This window comes from Ochotona curzoniae, unplaced genomic scaffold (assembly GCF_017591425.1).
Source record: "Ochotona curzoniae isolate NIBS_2020 unplaced genomic scaffold, NIBS_Ocur_1.0 contig_3520, whole genome shotgun sequence".
Lineage (NCBI taxonomy): Eukaryota > Metazoa > Chordata > Mammalia > Lagomorpha > Ochotonidae > Ochotona > Ochotona curzoniae.
Genome location: NW_024465894.1, coordinates 20,851,219 through 20,870,722, shown reverse-complemented (window position 1 = coordinate 20,870,722; position 19,504 = coordinate 20,851,219). Strand labels below are relative to the sequence as shown.

At 48.3% G+C, this 19,504-nt stretch overlaps 1 protein-coding gene across 1 annotated transcript in view; it reads left to right on the top strand.

Annotated features, from left to right (window-relative positions):
* Positions 1 to 19,504, top strand: part of SLC24A3 (solute carrier family 24 member 3) — a 434,660-nt gene that overhangs the window by 409,267 nt on the left and 5,889 nt on the right. The window contains exons 12-15 of the mRNA XM_040981791.1: positions 58 to 328; positions 5,625 to 5,791; positions 8,234 to 8,348; positions 9,381 to 9,493. Of these exons, the coding sequence (XP_040837725.1) occupies positions 58 to 328; positions 5,625 to 5,791; positions 8,234 to 8,348; positions 9,381 to 9,493 (666 nt within the window). The remainder of the gene's footprint in view (positions 1 to 57; positions 329 to 5,624; positions 5,792 to 8,233; positions 8,349 to 9,380; positions 9,494 to 19,504) is intronic.

The following is a 19,504-nucleotide window of genomic DNA, read 5'->3' as shown; positions in this document are numbered from 1 at the left end:
TGTGTGTTTCCAGTAGCTCATGTGCTAGGCCTGAGGTTTTTGCATTTTTCATTGCAGAGACAAAGGCTGATCAACAGCAGAGCCTATGCCAACGGGGAATCTGAGGTGGCCATCAAAATCCCTATCAAGCACACGGTGGAGAATGGGACAGGGCCCAGCAGCGGCCCGGAGAGGAGCGGGAATGGGCCTCGGAGGGATGAAGTGGTGGCCGAAGTGGGCAGCGAGACAGAAAATGAGAATGATGACAGCGAACACAACAGCAACGACGAGGAGGACGAGGAGGATGAGGAGGATGAGGAAGGCCCATACACGCCTTTCGACCCCCCGTGTGAGACATCCTGGGCTGGGCTGGGGCTGGGAGCCCACGTGGAGCCCAGTGGGTGGATGCCCTCGATTCAGAGGATTCTTCCACTTAACAGTCCCCAGAAAGGCCTCTCTGTGAGCCCAGAAACACAGATTCCTCTGCCCCAGTGAGCAGGACACTGGTGTTAGAAGGTCCCATCTGATCATTGGTTGTCACTGGAGCTCTCTGGCCGAATGCAATTCTTGGAGGCCTTCTCTGTACTGACCTGCAAAACCCATGGGTGCTCAGGAGGAAGGGCGTGTGGACCTAGAATAGCCAGGCAGCTTGGAGCTCAGGAAAAGAGGTGCTCACTTCCCTCACCTCCACCCAGCCTGTGCCAGCCAGCCATGCTTCAGGTGTCTGCCTCTCCCACCACCTGCTGACTGCAGGGCAGATCCTATACGAAGTGCATACCTGACCAGCAGCTGGTTTGCAAGTCCTTACACTGGGCCGCTTGAAGGGGAAGATGGGAAGCTGGTGACAGTTCTCAGAAGTATAGCCATTGACATGGTGTCCTTCCTACACTGCTGCACTTAGAGGGTCCAGGAACCCCACCCATTATGGAAACAAGTGGAGCAAACCCAAAGAAGTCTGCTTATATCCTAGACCTAGAAACTTCTGGCTGTTTGAGGAATGCAGGCACTATCAAATGAGAGAAGTCTGATTGACACCTGTACCTGCCTGAGGACTGTCAGAGGAAAACTTGCTGGGCAGCTGAAGGCCCACTTAGTGGTGGGACATGGGTATAGAATGGCCAAGTCCTGTGTTATATTCAGATGTAAAGTCTTGTTGTGTTTTGTCATGCTTGACTCTGTGTCCAGGGCACAGCTAGTGACCATAGCAACTCCCATCCCACTCAGGAGGCCCAGCCTTGCCGAATACATACCAGAAAACATACTATCCTCCATCTGGTCCCGAGGACCCAGCTTCCCTAACGTCCTAGCCAAATTTGAATTGTTGCTTAGCAGTAGGTTACCTTGATAGAAAAAAGTTTAAGATAGTTCAACTTCATCCTTGATGATCAATTGTGGCTTAAAAGGGATAAATGGAAAATAATGAGCATAAAAGTTTTGAGTGACATGCCCTTTTAAGCAACACAATAAAATCTGGCATCATCCCACATTAGTAAGGAACTGAATAGGAAGTAGAGCACCCAGGACCTGAAGCAGTGCCCATATGGAAAGCCGACATTGCAGGCAGGGGCTGGTGTCATGCTATACCATAACATACCAGCCTCACAAAAGCATCCTAAGGAGTAAATGGCAAAATACATCAGTCCTGTCTTATAATCCCACCCTCTCTTCGTTTTCCATGGGTGTCTCACAAGCCCCCACAAATCCATCAGCTTTAGGATACACCCCCTGGTTGGCATCCAGCTGTCTTGGCCACAAGTTCAGTTGGGTTCCTAGAACTTCCCAGAGCTTTGGTGGTGGTGTGAAAGGAATTGTATTCCCTTCTGGTGGCCCCAGGGAAAACCATGGCCAGATACCATTGGGTACCAGGGCAGCTGACTGCTCCCACAGACCCTTCCAGAAAGCCCCAGAGAGAACGATGCCCAGGCACTGTCAGGCTGCAGAACAGCCTTGCTCACTGCCAGCCAGGGCAGCTGACTGCTCCCACAGACCCTTCCAGAAAGTTCCAGGTTCCTCCTCAAGTTCTCCCTCCTCCCCATTTCTTCTCATCTCCCTGGCGACCTCCCCTTCTGCTCAGAGGGCTCACACAGCTGGACCAGTCCCCCTGTGCAGCCTCCACACCTGAAGGTCCACTGAGCCAGAGGTCACAGGGCCCAGAGCTCCACCTGCTCTTGGGTGTGCAAAACAGAGTGAGGGTCATCCGTGTCTAAAATCCTGCCGATCCCTCCCTGGTTTACAGAGCCCACCACTGGCTCATCATAGTCAAGTGACAGAAATTCTGATCTTGCTCAAAAACTCATTCACTAACTCTAGAAACAGTTGAGCCAGGCTGAGAGTATGAAGCCCAGAGAGGGGGCAGCATGGGCACCCGGGAGGTCCAGGACCCTCACCCTTTATATATCCCTGAGGCCTAGGTAACATGTGACAGATGACTGGCTCCTATGCCTTCCTTAAAACACACAGGGTCTCTGCGATCACCTGTTCCATGCTTCTCCATTGGGAGAACAATTCAGCTCTCCTGCCTGGAGACTCCAGGGGCTTGAGACCCCTGCTCCACATCCCTTGGCATTGCTGTGAGTCATTGCAGCCAACAAATGTCAAGCCTTGCTGCCATCCACGGCTTCCATAGGTGTTAGCAGCCACCGAGGCAGGTGTCCATTCCAGCCTGCTCTGGGCATCCAAGTCCTTCTACACAAACCCTTCTCATCCGAGCATCCTGGATGCCAATGAGTGTAATGATGCGGCAGGTCGAGCATGCAGCCTGCGTTTTAGAGCAGGGAGACTTAGAATCCTGGAGTTGCACAATGGCCCACGTGACTCCTTTGAGATGCAGAGGAGCTGGCAGAGCCAGCTCTCCCTCTGAAACAAGGTGTGAGCTTGATCACCTATGCCCTCTTCTCTACTGCACCAGCTGCCAAGAACCCAGTGCTAAGACAAGGACAGGCGATGGCATAGCCAGGACTTGCTCAGCTGTAAGGAGGCTAGGGCATGCCTCCAGCCAGCAGAGGGCATCAGTGGGCCAACAGTCAGGCGAGGGATGGTTCCTGCAATGGATTCCTCTGGTTCTGAGGGTCCTGTAGGACCTTTTTCCTGCAAAGGCTCCCATTCCCCATTGTTTCTCCTAACACTTGACTACACAGAATGAGCATAACTAACAAATAGTGATTTGGGAGTAGATAAAGATACAGGTGTATGGAGGACGTGTGTGTGAACGTGTATCACATGTGTTATGTGCACATACACACATACTTGTGAATAGATTCATGTGCAATGAGAGGTTGTCTGAAAAGTTCACACAAAATGCATTTTATGAAAATCTCCACAAAGGGCCCGGCTCAGTACCCTAGTCATTAAATCCTCACCTTGCATGTGCCAGGATCCCAACTGGACACCACTTCGTATCCCAGCTGCTCCACTTCCCTGCCTGTGGCCTGGGAAAGCAGTCGAGGACTGCCAAGGCATTGGGATCTTGCACCCGCATGGAAGACCTGGGAGAAACTCCTAGCTCCTGGCTTTGGATCGGTTCAGCTCCAGCCATTGAGGTCTCTCTGTCTCTCCTTTCTGTAAATCTGACTCTCCGATAAAAAGATAAATAAATCTTTAAAATCTACACATAGATTTCAAAGCTTTTTGCACCAAGACAAATCTAATTTTCCGTTTTTTCATGAAACCATTGAACTGTCTTCACGTGAATGGTATGCAATTTATAATGTATGTATAAATATAGTATGTATATGTATGTTGCATGGTTATTATATTGAGCATGCATTTTGTTAAATATTTTTATCTTATGCATTAGGAAGGCAGAGTTACAGAGAAAGAAGAGACAGAGGAACGTCTTGCATGTGCTGGTTCACTCTCCCAATGGCTGAGAGCCAGGGTTGGACCTGTCTGAACCCTGGAATCAGGAGCTTCTTCCAGGTCTCCCACATGGGAGCAGGGGCCCAAGCATTTAAATCATGTTCTGTTGCTTTCCCAGGTGCGTTAGCAGGGACTTTATCAAAACTAGAACAGCTGGGATTCAAACAACCCATACAGGATGCTAGCATTGCTGGTGGCTGCTTTACCCACCCTGCTGTTGGCATATGCCTAATACTATATGTGGAGGTTGTATACCTGTATTATGTACACACCTGTGCACATTATATGTGCACACATACATACCTGTAAGTGTACATCCACAGCCTTATCACCTGAGTGAAGACAACCTCACCTCTGGCAGAATACATACTGTACAGTTATTTTTCCTTTCTCCAGTTGAGTCAGGTTTCCAGAAAGCATCAAGTTTTCTACAAGCTTGGCAAGGACTAAAGTTTAGAGCAAGTCCTCTTGCTTCTTGAAAGGATTCTCATCGCACACTTCCCTCGCTCCGTCTCCCAGTTGCTGGCAAGCTCTCTTGAAGCCATACAGCTCTAAGGAGAGAAGTCTTCTTTCTTTAATTCATCGTAGGGTCCCTGGCACCTGGAGTCATGACCAGTACAAAATGGCCTGGAGATCATCCCATAAATGATTGCTAAGAGAGTGAATCAGCCTGAACCTCCAGGGCTCTTGACCAAGTGGTACGGAACCAAAAATGGAATTGTGGCCAGGGTTGCAGCTTGACTCCTAGAGGAAAGGGAGCAGTGCTGACTGGGGAGCAGAAACAGGCTCATGCATGCGTGGACTGTCTCTGTCCAACAGCTCCTGCACCTTAGCATCATTTACAGACCCCTCTGGCAGCTTTATGTGTGACTGTGTTGAGAGCTGTACGCAGTGATATCTGCTTCTCCAGTTGTCTGTTATTTCCGAGGAAAAGCAGCATCAAGAAGGCATCTGTGTCATTATAACAGTAGGGAGTGGTGGAGGCAGCGGGGGAGAGTATTTTGCAAAATCAGCTCTGGGAGGGAAAAACTCAGAGCTTCATGACAAAGCTCACTCACCCTTGAGGGCATCCAGGCAGAGAGACCCACCCCTGCTAGGATCCTGAGGCAGCAGTGGGGCCAAGGTGGGGTTGGGAGAGGGGAAGTACAAGCAGGCAGAGTGGTAGAGGCCACGTGAGACACGGTCTTGTAGGCCGTGGTGAGGAGATGGAGCTTTACTCTACGGCCAGGAGAATGTTCTAGAGCAATGTGCTTCCTGCGACTCTCCCGTGGACTGTTGGCCAACAGAGGGAAATGGGTGAGGGAGTGCCTACAGGAAGGCAGGTCTTCAGCCAGGTCACAGATGGATAAGCCAGCTCTGGGGGAGGGTGTGCAGACAGTGAAAGTAGGGATCAAGATAGGGATGAGAAGGAATCAAAAATGGGGCAACTTGAGGGCCAGCCTTGTCCCATCCCCCATGTTAATACCATCTCATTTGACATTCCAGCAGCCACGTGAGCCTGGAATCACCACCTCCACATTTTATAGGTGCGGGAAACTGTGGCATAGGGAATATAAACTACTGACACTTCCTAAGCCAAAAGCAGGCATGGGTCCCAGTGCTGTCTGCCCACTGCTATGGACAGACCCTCTGCCTTTAGCACCCAAGAGGGGCTGGGCCAGGAGGGGCAGCAGTAGTGTGAGGTAATGCTTTCCTGCAGTTTGAAGAAGTCCCATGGGGATACCCTGGGTCAGAAGCCCAGAAATGAAGCTCACCAGTTGCGTGTGGTTTTTCTTCTTCTTTCCCAGCTGGCAAACTGGAAACGGTGAAATGGGCGTTCACCTGGCCCTTGAGCTTCATCCTGTACTTCACGGTCCCCAACTGTAACAAGCCACGCTGGGAGAAGTGGTTCATGGTGACCTTTGCCTCGTCCACACTGTGGATCGCAGCCTTCTCCTACATGATGGTGTGGATGGTGAGTGGGGTGCAGGGTGGAACCCCTCGGCACTGAGAGAGAAGTGCACTGGCTCCAGTCGGCCATCGCTACCACGAGCCACAAACGCAGTGCTTGGAACCCAGGCTGTGGTTCACGCCCCCGAACGAACTCAGGCTGACCGTGACCTTATTCATCTTAGCATTTCCGCTGAGACTGGCTCTGTAGCTCTGCTTCAAGCTGTGGCTTACTTACTCTTTTTTTTTCCCCAAAAATTTATCATACTTATTTGAAAGAGTTAACAGAGAGGAAGAGAGAAAGCTTACATCCTCTGGTTCACTCCCCAAATGGAGTTGGACAAAGAGCTCCCCAGGTCTAGGGGGAAGACAGAGCCACAAGTCAAAGGACTTGGGGGAGGCGTGAAGAATAGGGGTGTGATGGTAGATCTGGCCCTCCCCATCTGAGTCCTAGCTCTTTCAACCAGAAAATTATGTCATCAGGCAAGATGCCAGCTGGAGAATCTCTCCTGGAACTAAAGTGACAATTCAGTGACTCATCTTGGCTGTGGAACTGTGGCAAAAAGGACCCACGCCCCAAAAAATCTTAGGAGAATCAGCCATACTAAAATATTGGCTGTTGTAGGGCTGCACTTCTTACCTAGCAAGCGGATCTCATTCATTAGAACTGGAGTGCTGGGGAGGGGTGGTACGGGGGCTCCACGGGCCAAGCCACTGCCTGCAGTGTTAACATCCCACATGAGTGCTGCTTCAAGTCCTGGCTGCTCTACTTCTGGTCCAGCTCCCTGCTGCTGTGCCAGGGAGGACACAGAAGATGTCCAAGTGGTCCCTGCAGCCACATGGGTGACTCAGATGAAGCTTCTGGCTTCAGCCTGGCTTTTAGCTATTTAGGGAGTGTGCTAGGAGGTGGAGGATCTCTGTGCGTCTCCTCCTTGCTCTCTTGGTAACCCTGCCTTTCAATGAAATATATATATATATATATTTTTTTAAGATTTATTTTATTTTTATTGGAAAGCCGGATATACAGAGAGGAGAGACAGAGAGGAAGATCTTCCGTCCGATGATTCATTCCCCAAGTGAGCACAACGGCCGATGCTATGCCGATCTGAAGCCAGGAGCCTCTTCTGGGTCTCCCACGCGGGTGCAGGTTCCCAAAGCTTTGGGCCGTCCTCGACTGCTTTCTCGGGCCACAGGCAGGGAGCTGGAAGGGAAGCGGGGCTACCGGGATAGAACTGGTGCCTATATGGGATCCGGGCGTGCAAGGCGAGGACCTTAACCACTGTGCCATCGCGCCGGGCCCTAAATATATTTTTGAAAAGAAAAATGGAGTGAGGCCCAAACTGAAAATCATGACAAACTTATGCAAATTCAAATTAACCTTGCTCGCGTGTTGGACAGAAATGCAGTATAAACTCTGGAGGATTATAATCAAGAGCCAAAACTAAAAAGAGTCTGGAAGTATTTTTTGAAAATAGTAGCAGAGTTGCAAACCTAACATCATTAACTCATAATTACCCCTTGCTTTAGCCTCACAGATTTTTTTTTTTAACAGCCAAAATCTTGGCACCATCCTGTACACTGAGGTTTTTACCTAGCACCGTCACTGAGTAATGTCCTTTAAAAAAAGATAAAGATTTATTTTTATTTATTTGAAAGGTGGAGTTACAGAGAGACAGAGCAAGAGGCAGAGAGAGATAGCGATCTTGTACCTGCTGGTTTATTCCCCCAGATGGCTGCAGCTGCCTGGTTCTGGGTCAGGCTGAAGCCAGGAGCCAGGAGCGTCCTCTGGGTCTCACCATGTGGGTGCAGGGACCCAAGGACTTGGACTAGCCTCGTGCTAATGACCTGTTAAGCACTGTTAATATGGAAGTTCTCCCTTGCAGGCACTGTACAGGAGGCTCATAATACTGGGTTCTGCAGTGTTGTCAGGGGTTCACATGGGCTCTCTTAGTATTATCTGTTCCCAGCAATCGCATTTCCTCTCTTCCTTGCTTGAAAGCTATGAATGAGGGGCCGTCATCGTGGTATTGCAAATTAAACCCCCGCCTATAATATCAGCATCCCATGTGGGCACCAGTTTAGGTCCCAGCTGTTCCACTTCTGATCCTGCTCCCTGTTAATGTACCTGGGAAAACAGCAGAAAATAGCCCAAGTCTTTGGCTCCTGGAACCCACATGGGAGACCTAGAAGAAACTCCTGGCTCCTGGCTCCTGGCTTCAGTCTCACCCAGCCCTGGATGTTGTAGGCACTTGGGGAGTGAACCAGTGGAGGAGGATTTCACTCAGTGTCTGCTTCTGTCATACAGTGTAGGTCATGTGCAGTCCTGAGAGCTATAGGACAGGGTGCACCACCGCCCACCAAAGAGGTGACCCTGACTGCAGCCCCCGTGTGAGTGTAAAGCATAGGGGCCCTGTGCAGGTGGGGCTCATGGCAGCCCTGGGCCCACCACCTCTTCCGCCTCTTCCAGGTCACCATCATCGGCTATACCCTGGGGATACCTGATGTCATCATGGGAATCACCTTCCTGGCTGCCGGAACCAGCGTGCCCGACTGTATGGCTAGCCTCATCGTGGCCAGACAAGGTGTGTGATGGGCTGGGAGAACAACAAAGGGCCTCTCTTCCTCAGGCATTCACTTGGCAGTGGCTAGGATGCTGTACCCCAACATGGAAGGACTAGAGGGGTGACCTCAGTGCCAGGTGGGGCTGAAGGCTTCCTAGTCTTAGAAAACCAGGGAAGAGAACCAGATGGCCCCACCCCAGAGGAAGGCTGAGACATTTTCTAGAAAGCAGCCTACACAGGCCCTCCTAGAAGTCATATTTCCAACCTTGCATGTTTAACAATAGGGATAGGTTCAGTGGTACTCAACCTCCCCAATCTAATGTTGTAGGTGCATTAATTATCTTACTTCAGCTATGATATCCTACCATTTTATGGATAGGGAAAATGAGGCTTAAATAGAGCAGGCCTATGCCTAAGGTTTTCCTTGATGTAGCATCCCTCTCCTCCAAAGTGTCAGTCACCAGAGTTCAGTTTTCAGCAAGGGACAAATCCTCCCCTCTTTCAAACCAAAGTCATGGGTCAGGTGCCCAGATGGAGCCCTGTGAGAGCTGTGCCTATCCTTACTGATTGACCTGACCTGTGCACTGTGTGGCTGTCCAAGCTAGCCCAGTGTCCGCTGGGCATCCTTGTGAGTTTATGCTCATGACTTATTTATACTATCATTCAGAAAGAGTGAATATGGAAGGGGGCAGTTGGGAGATGAAGTGAGAATATATGGGTTGGTGGGCTGGGCACCTCTGTAGATTATTTGGTTTTCTCTGTGCGGATATCTCAAAGCCTAGAAAGGTTCTGCAACCATAGTTGGGTTTCCTACATGTAATTTGGTGATCAGATTTGAGATCAAGGACAATAAATTGATAGAAGATGTTATTGCTGTGATTTACAGAGTCATTGTTGGAAAGGTGATGCATGGGGAGAGAAGGAAGACTGTGAACTAGCAAAACTGCTGTCTGGCTGTTAGATCAGAGGCTGGGGGGACACCCCACCAAACCCAGTGTGCACTTGCTGCCCTGGGATCACCTCACTCACTGAAGCAAATTTTTGTCCCCACAGGGATGGGGGACATGGCCGTGTCCAACTCCATTGGAAGCAACGTGTTTGACATCCTGATTGGCCTGGGACTTCCCTGGGCTCTGCAGACCCTGGCTGTGGATTACGGCTCTTACGTAAGTGGTTTTCTCCACACCTTTCTGTATAAACCCACTGCCTGCGTTGAGTGGCCTTGGCCATGAGACGTTCTGTCTCAGGGCAAACAAAGTTTGGAAGTGGCAGCATTGAGGGAGAAACACCTTCTCCGTGGGCATATTCTAGCCTGTATGATCATCAGCACACATTTCCTGTCATGGGGCAGATAACAATTATGTCAGGCTTCCTGAACCGAAGTGTGACCACACAATTCCACCCACATAACAGGAAAGCAACCATTTCTGCACAACTGTGTTCAGAGAAACTGAATATTTGATTTTACATAATGCTCACATTGGGATATCTTATGCTTTCTTAGAGTATTTGTTTCAGCCGTTCACATATACAGAAACTCCTGGCCATATAGAAACAGCTGATGGGCTCGATTTGTCCAATGGGTCATTTTCCAGCACCTGCTCTAGTGTGGCTGTATTTCCTCAGCTCACTATCTGGCAGGTGTCAACCTGCTCGGCCACTGCCAAGGGGACATGTCCTTGTCACAGGATTTCAACCAAGCTTTCTCCATTCTACAGGCCAACATGATACATTGATTGGTAGGCATGTTTTTTTATGAGCTGGCTCACATCTAACAAATTCAAAAGAATTTGATGTGTAGGTTAGAAGGTCAACAGGAGGTTCTGAGATTCAGAAGGGCTGAGCAAAAATGTACTTATTTTTGGATAACGTGTTCTCTGAATTACAAGTGAAAAAAAATCTCAGGTGGTTTGGGGGTTCCAGGGTCACCATCAATTTTGGTGATTTACAAGGATCTTCCGAGGACACAAAAGTAGGTTACATTCACAGCTAAGGTTTATAAGAAGGAGTATGTAGTAGAGGAAGCCAGAAAATAGAATTCATCAGAAGGCCATGCAGGGGCAGGGCAGGTTCTCAGTTCCTTCCCTACCAGGGTACACAGGTTACACTTCCTTTGGCAGTGCTCTGTGGGGTTATGTGTGAGATGCTTCTGTCCAGGGAATCCCAGGGTTTTTGTGGAAGACACATTCCAAAGAACATCAACAGTAGCTCCATCTCCATGTGCCTACGCAGATACACAAGCTTGGTGCAGGAATCCCATTGAGCTGAGGCAGCACACCCCATTGCCTCTGGAACACAAAGCAGCAGGATCATTGCGTAGCACCCTGAGAGCCACAGTTCTCAGCGATGAGCCCAAGGTCACCCATGGTTCCAGCCTCCCCAGGAGGTGGACGGATGGAGGAACAGGATCTGCTATGTGTAATAGATTATGACAACTCAGCTTTGTTGAGTAGCACAACAAACCTTCATTTCTTATTCAAAGTCTACTCCAGATTGTCCTATTCTGAAAGGAAGTAGGGAAGAGCAGAGTGGAGCTGCTGCCTTCAGCCTGACCCAGGCCTGAGCAGTGTGGCCATTTGGGAAGTGAACCAGCAGTGGAAAGATTGTCTTTCTCCCTCCTTCTCTTTGTCTCTCTGTCTCTCTCTTTCTCTATCTCCTATCTCTCCCTTTTCCTTTGTCACTCTGCCATGTGAATAAATAAATCCTTTATTTTTTTACTTCAAAATCAAATTTTTTAAATAAGGAAAAAAACTATTCTGCAGACCCTAAACCGATCCATCCCTGAACAGCACGTTCTGACCCTGGTGGGCTCTCCTGGGAGCTGTGCACCCACAGAAGGAAGGCATAGAATCCCTCCACTGCCCTTAGAGCCACTGTGTTCGTCTTTACTGAGCTTACCATCACAGAAGGTGAAGCCAAAAACATCTAAATATAGAGCTTAGAACTCTTTCCAGAAGTAAACCAGTGTCTCTTACCGACTTTGACATTTTCCTGACTGAACATGAACATTGGGCCTGAAATTCCAACCCAGATAGGCATGCTGTCAGTCATAAATCATCTGCCTGGTAATCCACTGTTATTTTCTCTCCCCTTCTGACATTGTCCCAACACTCTTTAGAGAACAGAAAATTAAATGTTATTCTCCTGTCTGTAATTCCCACAACCATGAAAATATCATCTTCTCAGGTCCCAACATCTAGGGTCAGGGTGACATCATGAAGACAAAACTTGAGGCTCTAATACATGTTCCACCCAAATTTATGTTTCCAACTGAAGATGACGTAATTGGGTCACTCTGGTTATTCTGCTGAAATTATACAAAAACCACGTCCCATCCTGTAATTGAAGATCTTTATCCTTGAGACAGGAGGGTGTAGAGGAAAAAACAGGTCACACTGGATTGTAGTCTACAGCCATGGCATCTAAGGGAGCAAAAAACTCTAGAGAGAAAGTATCTGCAGTATCATATCTTCAGGCCAGGGGGCTCTGCATTTTGTGTCAGAGTGCAACCGGTGTAGATCTTTGTTTTGCACACAGAAATTCAAGAATCAGTAAGCAGTTCATGGACCCAAGGATAGCAAGATTTCATGGTGTGAGGTAGGGGGTCAGATGTATTCCTTGGTGTATGTATAGCTAATTGTTTCAGAAGCATTTTTGGAATTTAAAAACTCAAAAGAGCATTTGACCAGCCTTTAAAGCAGTAGGTGATGGCTCCTATACTTGTGAGAAACCTAGATTGAGTTCCTGGCTCCTGACTTCAGCCTGGACCAGCCTCATCTGTTACAGGCATTTGAGAAGTGAGCCAGAAGAATTGTATGTAGCTCTGTCTCACGCATTTTTTGCTTTATCTCTCTCTCCTTCCATCTTCTCCCTCTCAAATAAATGTTTTAAATTTTAATAAATAAAATTTCCAGTAAAAATTCCGATCAGCATATTTTCCAATAATATTCTCAAGGTAAGAACCGTGAGGAAGCCATGATTATATGTTGGTTAAATCTGTATATTCTAGAATCTTCTATTTTATAAGTAATAGGAACCTTCCCTGCTTGGAAAACTTCATACTGAGTGAGGACTAGAATGTAAATGGACACACTGGGGAGCAAGCCAGGGCAGGTGAGATACGTCAGGCTCGCAAGTCAACCTGAGACTAGTGGTTGCGCTTTAAAGGGCTGTTGCTCACGCATTTTGCTCAGCTAGATTCTTGTCTCTGCTTGTGGGAAGCATCCCCATGAACAGGACATCCTAGACCTGCCCATGTGACCCCCCAAACGCAGCCTCACACCACACACAACCTCTTACCCTTGATCTCCTGGCCCATTTGCTATCCCATTTTGTGCATCATTCTTTCCCATCACCTCTCTGCTACTGGTATCAGAATGTAAAGCTTTGCCAGCTTGGTATCTGCCGTCCGCATCACTCTGAGTGTCATCTGCAACAGAATGTTTGATTTGTTTAAGAAGAGAACAAATACATCTTATTTCCTCATTTGTAGAGGCAAGCAGCCCCATTGCACATCAGTAGTTCCTGAGAGCTTTGCTCTGATTCAGCTCAATGAGAGGATTTGTGCTCATGGTGGTGATCCTGAGTCATTGAGAGAAAAGTCTAAGTATGGTGAACTAAGCTGCCACCTGTGACCCCAACATCCATGTCAGAGATCTGTTTCAAGTCCAAGCTGCTTCATTTCCAATCCAGCACCTTGCTAATGTACTTGGAGGAGTAATGGAAAATGTTTCTAAGCGCTTGGACATCTGCCACTGAGGGGAGGGACCCAGTTGGAGTTTCTGGCTCCTGGCTTCCATATGGCCCAGCCTCACCCAGTGAACCAGTATATGGAAGACCTCTCTTTCTCTCCTTCAAATAAATAAAGAGACCAATTCTGGCTCCCTGGAAAACTTTCATTGTATAAACTATATGCCTCTTTGATAAATAATATTAACATTTAAAAAGTATTGAGACTAGCACTGTGGTGTAGTAGGCTAGGCCTGTGCCTGTGGTGCAGGCATCCTGTACAGGTGTCAGTTCAAGTACCAGCTGCTCCACTTCAGATCCAGCTCCTTGCCAAAGTGCCTAAGAAAGCAGCAGCAGATGACTCAGGTGCTTAGGCCCCTCCCACCCCAGTAGGAGACCATGGTGGAGTTTTTAACTCCTGGCTTCAGCCTGATCCAGCAGGATATTACAGTCATTTGGGAAATAATCCAGCAGATGAAATACTTCTCCCTCTGTCTCTCCTCTCTGTGTAAAATATGTCTTAAAATAAAAATAAATTTAAAATTAAAGAGTGACACAGTCATGGTAGAATTTCAGACTCCATTCATCCCCTGGTTTTTAAAGATTTATTTATCGGGCCTGGCGCGGTGGCGCAAGTGGTTAAAGGTCCTCGCCTTGCACGCCCGGGATCCCATATGGGCGCCGGTTCTATCCCCGGCAGCCCCGCTTCCCTTCCAGCTCCCTGCCTGTGGCCTGGGAAGGCAGTCGAGGACGGCCCAAAACCTTTGGGACCCTGCACTTGTGTGGGAGACCCGGAAGAGGCTCCTGGCTTCGGATCGGCATAGTATCGGCCCGTTGTGCTCACTTGGGGAGTGAATCATCGGACGGAAGATCTTCCTCTCTGTCTCTCCTCTCTGTATATCCGCCTTTCCAATGAAAAAATAATAAAAATAAATCTTTAAAAAAAAAAAGATTTATTTATCTAAAAGGCAAAATGAGGGAGAATCTTCCATCCACTGGTTTACTCCTCAAATGGCTGTAACAGTGATGGCGGTGCCAGACCAAAACCAGAATCCTGAAACTCCATCCAATCTTCCACATGGATAGCAGCAAAAGTACTTGGGCCGTCTTGGACTGCTGTCTCAGGCATAGTGATGGAGCTGGATCAGAAGCAGAGCAGCCAGGACTCCAGTCAGAGTTCCCATACAGGATGCCACCTGTACAGCGCTTAACCTGGACAACTCCTGTAGTCTTTGGTAAGGTAGGGTCTGCTTATTAAGACTCAGGAATGACTTCTTCCAAAGTTCTGGAGGGAGGTGGACCTGGGAAGGGGGACAAGAGCTGATGCTCTGATTCAGGAAGCGGGCTTCCATCCTGGCCATCCTGCTCTAGAGGGGAAGCATTATTTCTGCAGTGGGTTCTGCCTGAGAGTTGCAGCTGCCATCATGGTCCCTCGTGTGAAGTGTGTCCCCATGTTCCATCTCAGTCTCTTCCTGGTTTCCATCTGCTGCCTTCTTGTGACCCAGTGGCCACCTTGGAGGACTGCACCATGAGGCTCCTACTGTGAGACAGGAAACATCGGGGAAAGATGGCCCCTAGTGTATGGCAAAGCAAGCTTAGAGCTGAGCGCCTGCCAGCCTTCTGCTTTCCCTCGTCCCACCCCTCCACCCCCACTCCCAGCCTTTCCAGGATGGTAGCTTTGTATCTGAACAGACCTGCAGGACCCTCCGTCTGTTTGGCATGGTGGCAGCCCCCTGCCCTGTGTTCCTGACTTAAGAGCTGTGCAGCCTGTGTGGGTTTGATGGCTTCACCCAGCCTCTGGGGAGACCTGCCAACAGCTGCGAGCAGTCTTTCCATCTCGTCTAGAATGGGATATCCAAGTCATCAGTAATGGGTGATTGCTATCCCCACAGCTGTTCCATGCCCGATGTTAGGGTCAAACATAGGGAGTGAATAGAAACTGTCAGTCTTGTCTTTCCCATAACCTCCAGCAGCACCTCCCTGTTTCCTAAATAAATACACAAAAGATCATACAGAAGTGAATGAGCTATGCAGAAGGTTCCTTTCCCAGTCACCTATTCTGTTTGGCTGTATAGGTTCTGAGTTGTGTGTTCCTGTGCAGACCTACAGTGAGGAGTGGATGTGGTTTTACAGATTTTGACAATTCTTGGCACTTTGTTAGCTTGCCCAGAAGCCAGCCAGACACCTACCTAAGTGCCCAAAATAAGAAATATTCTCAAAAGTCAAAATTTAGGAGAAGAATGTCTATTCTGTGCTCTTTAGTGGAACTTAAAAGGCTGCCAGGCAGGCGTGGAACCAGGCATGAGGGTGTGAATGGCCAGGCATGAGAGCAACAGTGGGACCGGGCAGGTCTGTGCAGGAACAGCCCAGAGGCAGGAAACTAGCTTTGCCCTGATGAGGTAAAGTGTGTGGACATAGCAGCTCTACTACAGCAGGACACAAGGGAGACAAGTAGCTCTCTCTACTTCAGTAGAAGCAGTGAAGCTAGAAAACAGTGGAAGGTCAAACCACAAAAAGGAGCAACGTTGCTGGCCAGTGTGGGAAGTTTTTTTCTCTTTCCGTGTAAGTGCTGGTGAGGATTTTATGCCAAATATAACCTTTACATTTTAAGTCTCCCTAGTGCTCCCACATGGGTGCAGAGGCCCAAGCACTTGAGTCAACTTCCACCACCCTCCCAGGTGCATCAGCAGGGTGCTGGATCAGAAGTGGAGCAGTCTGGACTCATAGGATGTCAGCATTGCAGGGGGTTGCTCATGGAAAGTTCTATAGGTTGAACCAACCCAGGGAAACAGTCATGACTGACTGATGAGTCCGGCACAGAGACCATGAGAGAATCTGAGGGGCAATTGAAGTGGTCTGTGTCAGGGTGTGGTTGTGGCATAGCCGGCCAAGACTCCAACTCCAACAGCAGCAACCAGATAGTATTCCAGCTGCTTCTCTCCAGATCCACTCCCTGCTAATGGCCCAATGTTTGGACTCCTATCCCCATAGAGGAGACTTGGATGAAGCACCTGGCTCCTGGCTTCAGCCTGGACTAGTTCCGGATATTGTGGCCATCTGGAGAGAGAATCAGTGGATGGAAGATTTTCTCTCTCTGCCTCCCCCTCTTGCTTTGTATCTCTGGTTCTCAAATAAATTAAATATCTTAAAAAGGTGGTGTTAGGTTTTAAACGCAGTAACAGTTCTTAAAGTTCTTACACACAGCTAATTCCCACAGCCAAGTCCCTTTTACCTTAAGAAGGAAACACCAGATATGACAAGGTACTTTGGGAAGTTTTTTTTTTTTTATTCCAGCAGGGTAAGAATGGGACGGGGTTGATGGGTGAGCAAAGAGGAAGAAAGGGTGGGGGCACACGTGGGGACCACTTTATGCAACTCAGGTGAGCCTGCAAGGTGTGGGGAGGGGTGTTGGGAAGGGCTGCAGGTGGGTCCCAAGGTATTGATGCACAGGTGATTGCCTGAGGGAGATTGGTAAGTGGGTGGGGATTGGGGAAGGGGCTGCAGGGGGGTGGGATGTGGGATTCTTAGGTAATATGCCAGGAAGTTACATCTGATTGGTGGACAACTGGAACGGCGCGAACTTCATGAGCTGTGAAAAGGAAGTGGCATCTCCAGGGTGGCAGGGTCTCAGTCTCCAGAACGATATTTGAACCGCTTGTCACAGGTGGGGCTCCATATTGTGGTGGCAGTTTGGGTTGCCCAGGTGTTCGCCGTTTTCAGAGCCCACTAAACAGTACAGTTATGATCTGTGAGTTTTACCATATGAAAATTGCATCTAAAGATAGAAGAACCATGAGCCAGAGCTGAATCCTGCTTAATGAGATGCAGGCAGAAGTGTCTGTTGAGGTGGAAGTGTTCTGGTGGTGTCTACTGCTTATTTTGAAGTTCATTGAAAAACGAGACAGTGGCATTCTTTCAACTTTGATGCTTAAAAACTTTTGTAATAATGTGCTGCATTAAAAAAAATTAAACATGCTCATAAGAAAACAAAGTAGGGAAAGGAAACAGGCAGTGTTGCCAGGCAAGCACAAAGCTTCTGGAACAGTACCAGCAAAGGACACTTAGGCGACTCTACTTCCAGCCTCTCTTTGTTTGGTACCCACTGGCCTGTACAAAGTGACTTTCATGTAAACCACATTCAGAAGGGCTTTGTGGAGCTGGCATTACAGCACAGTAAGCTAAGCCTCCTATTGCAACACCAGCATCCCTTACAGTTGCCAGTTCAAGTCATCACTTCTCCCCTTCCAATCCAGCTCCCTGCTACCACATCTGAGAAAGCAGGGGTAAATGGCCCAAGTGCTTGGACCCCTGCACCCTCCTGGCTTTGGCCTGGACCAGCCAGGGCTATCACAGACATTTGGGAATGAACATGTAACTTTGCCTTTCAAACAAATAAATCATTTCTTTGTTTTTAAACTCATTTTTGTTTGAAAGACAGTTAAAGAAGGCGAGAGAAAAAGCTCTTTCATCAACTTGTTCACTCCCCAAACAGTTGCAATAGCTGGAGCTGAGGTGATCCAAAGCCAGGAGTCAGGAACTTCCTCAGGGTCTCCCATAGGGGAGCAGGGTCCCAAGAACTTGATCCATCCTCTGCTGCTTTCCCAACCATAAAGTGGGAGCTGGATTAGAAGTGGAGCATCAGGGATATGAGCCAGTACCCAAAAGGGATGCTAGCACCAGGTGTTGAAGTCTGATAAAATTAAAATGTGAGGGGTTCACATATTGGCTCAACTGGCTAATCTTCTGCCTAGAAATACCAGCATCCCATTTGGATGCCAGTTCATCCCAGCTGCTCCATTTCCCACCCAGCTTCCTGCTTAATGACCTGGGACAGCAGCAAAGAATGGCCCAAAGCCTTGGGACCCTACACTCACGTGGGAAACCCAGAAAAGGCTCCTGGCTCCGGGCTTCAGATCGGCTCAGTTCTGACCATTGCAGCCATTTGGGGAGTGAACCAATGAAAATCTTTCTGTTTCTCCTCTCTGCAAATCTGTCTTTCCAGTAAAAATAAATCTTTAAAAAAAAAAAAAAAACTAAGTTGAAACCAGACAATGGATGAGATTTGGTGTGTAGGTCATACTCTACCAGCCTCTGCCCTAAACCATGCATCCCATAGTCTCCAGGGGCTGGAAAAGGGTGCATGCTGGATCAGCAGACAAGTAGAGGAACCCTAATTCCTGACTGGAGTGTTCAAGCAGAGGGGTAAGAGCCAGCCAGCCAGCCAGCCAGCCAGGAACAGATAAAACTGGCCGTCCGAATCCACAAGGCCTACCATCTGAGGATGGGGAATGTTCAGAGAAAAAAAAATAGTCACATGTGTACTGTTACACTTTTATTTCTTCCTTGTATTTCCCTAAGCAATACAGGGTCACAATCTTTGTTTACAATCAGCATTTACATTGTAGCTGGCATTCTAAGAAATCTAGAGATGATTGTTTAAAGCATAGGGTAGCAGGTACATAGGTTATTTGAGAGAATTAAGCACTCGTCTCCAGGGGTTGCTGAAATTAAACCTCTGAAAATACAGAGGGATTTCCCCAGGTCGCTAATGAACAGTGAAAAACCAAGAAGACCCCACTGGGTATATGTCATGAGCCCTTAATATCTTAACTAGAGAAGTCTGCAGACAATGAAGTGAGAAATTTGAAAACACTCAGAAAATCTACAAGTTCATTGCTTTGTCTTTGGAGCCATCGAGGATAGCAGCAACCCTATTCTCTAAAACTGTGTGAGTGTGGTGGAAGACCAAGTTTAGAAGCTTGGCTAGCCTTGATTCCTTTGGGAAACACTTGGTCAAAGAAATTACTTGAACCTTAATTCACACTTGACTCTTGGTTTCTTTTTTTTTTTTTTAAGATTTATTTTTATTACAAAGTCAGATGTACAGAGAGGAGGAGAGACAGAGAGGAAGATCTTCCACCCTCTGGTTCACTCCCCAAGTGACCTCAATGGCTGGTGCTGCGCCAGTCCGATGCCAGGAGCCTCCTCCAGGCCTCTCATATGGGTGCAGGGTCCCAAGGCCTTGGGCCATCCTTGACTGCTTTCCCAGGCCACAAGCAGGAAGCAGGATGGGAAGTGGAGCAGCCAGGATTAGAACCAGCGGCCATATGGGCTTCCGGCACGTTCAAGGCGAGGGTTTTAGCCACTGAGCCATCATGCTGGGTTCTAGGCTACTCCTGCTTTCAATCCAGTGCCCTGCTGAGATGCCTGGGAAAGCAGCAGAAGCTGGCCCAAGTGCGTGGAACCCCACACCCATGTGGGAGACCTGGAAAATGCCCCAGGTTCCTCCTGGCTGTGGACTGACCCAGCTGCAGCCATTGCGGCCATTTGGGGAATGAACCAGCAGTTGGAAGATATCTCTCTTGTGTCTCTCCTTCTCTCTGTGTAAATCTGCTTTTCAAAGCAAATCCTTAAAAAAAAAAGTTCAGTATATCTTGACAATAGGATGC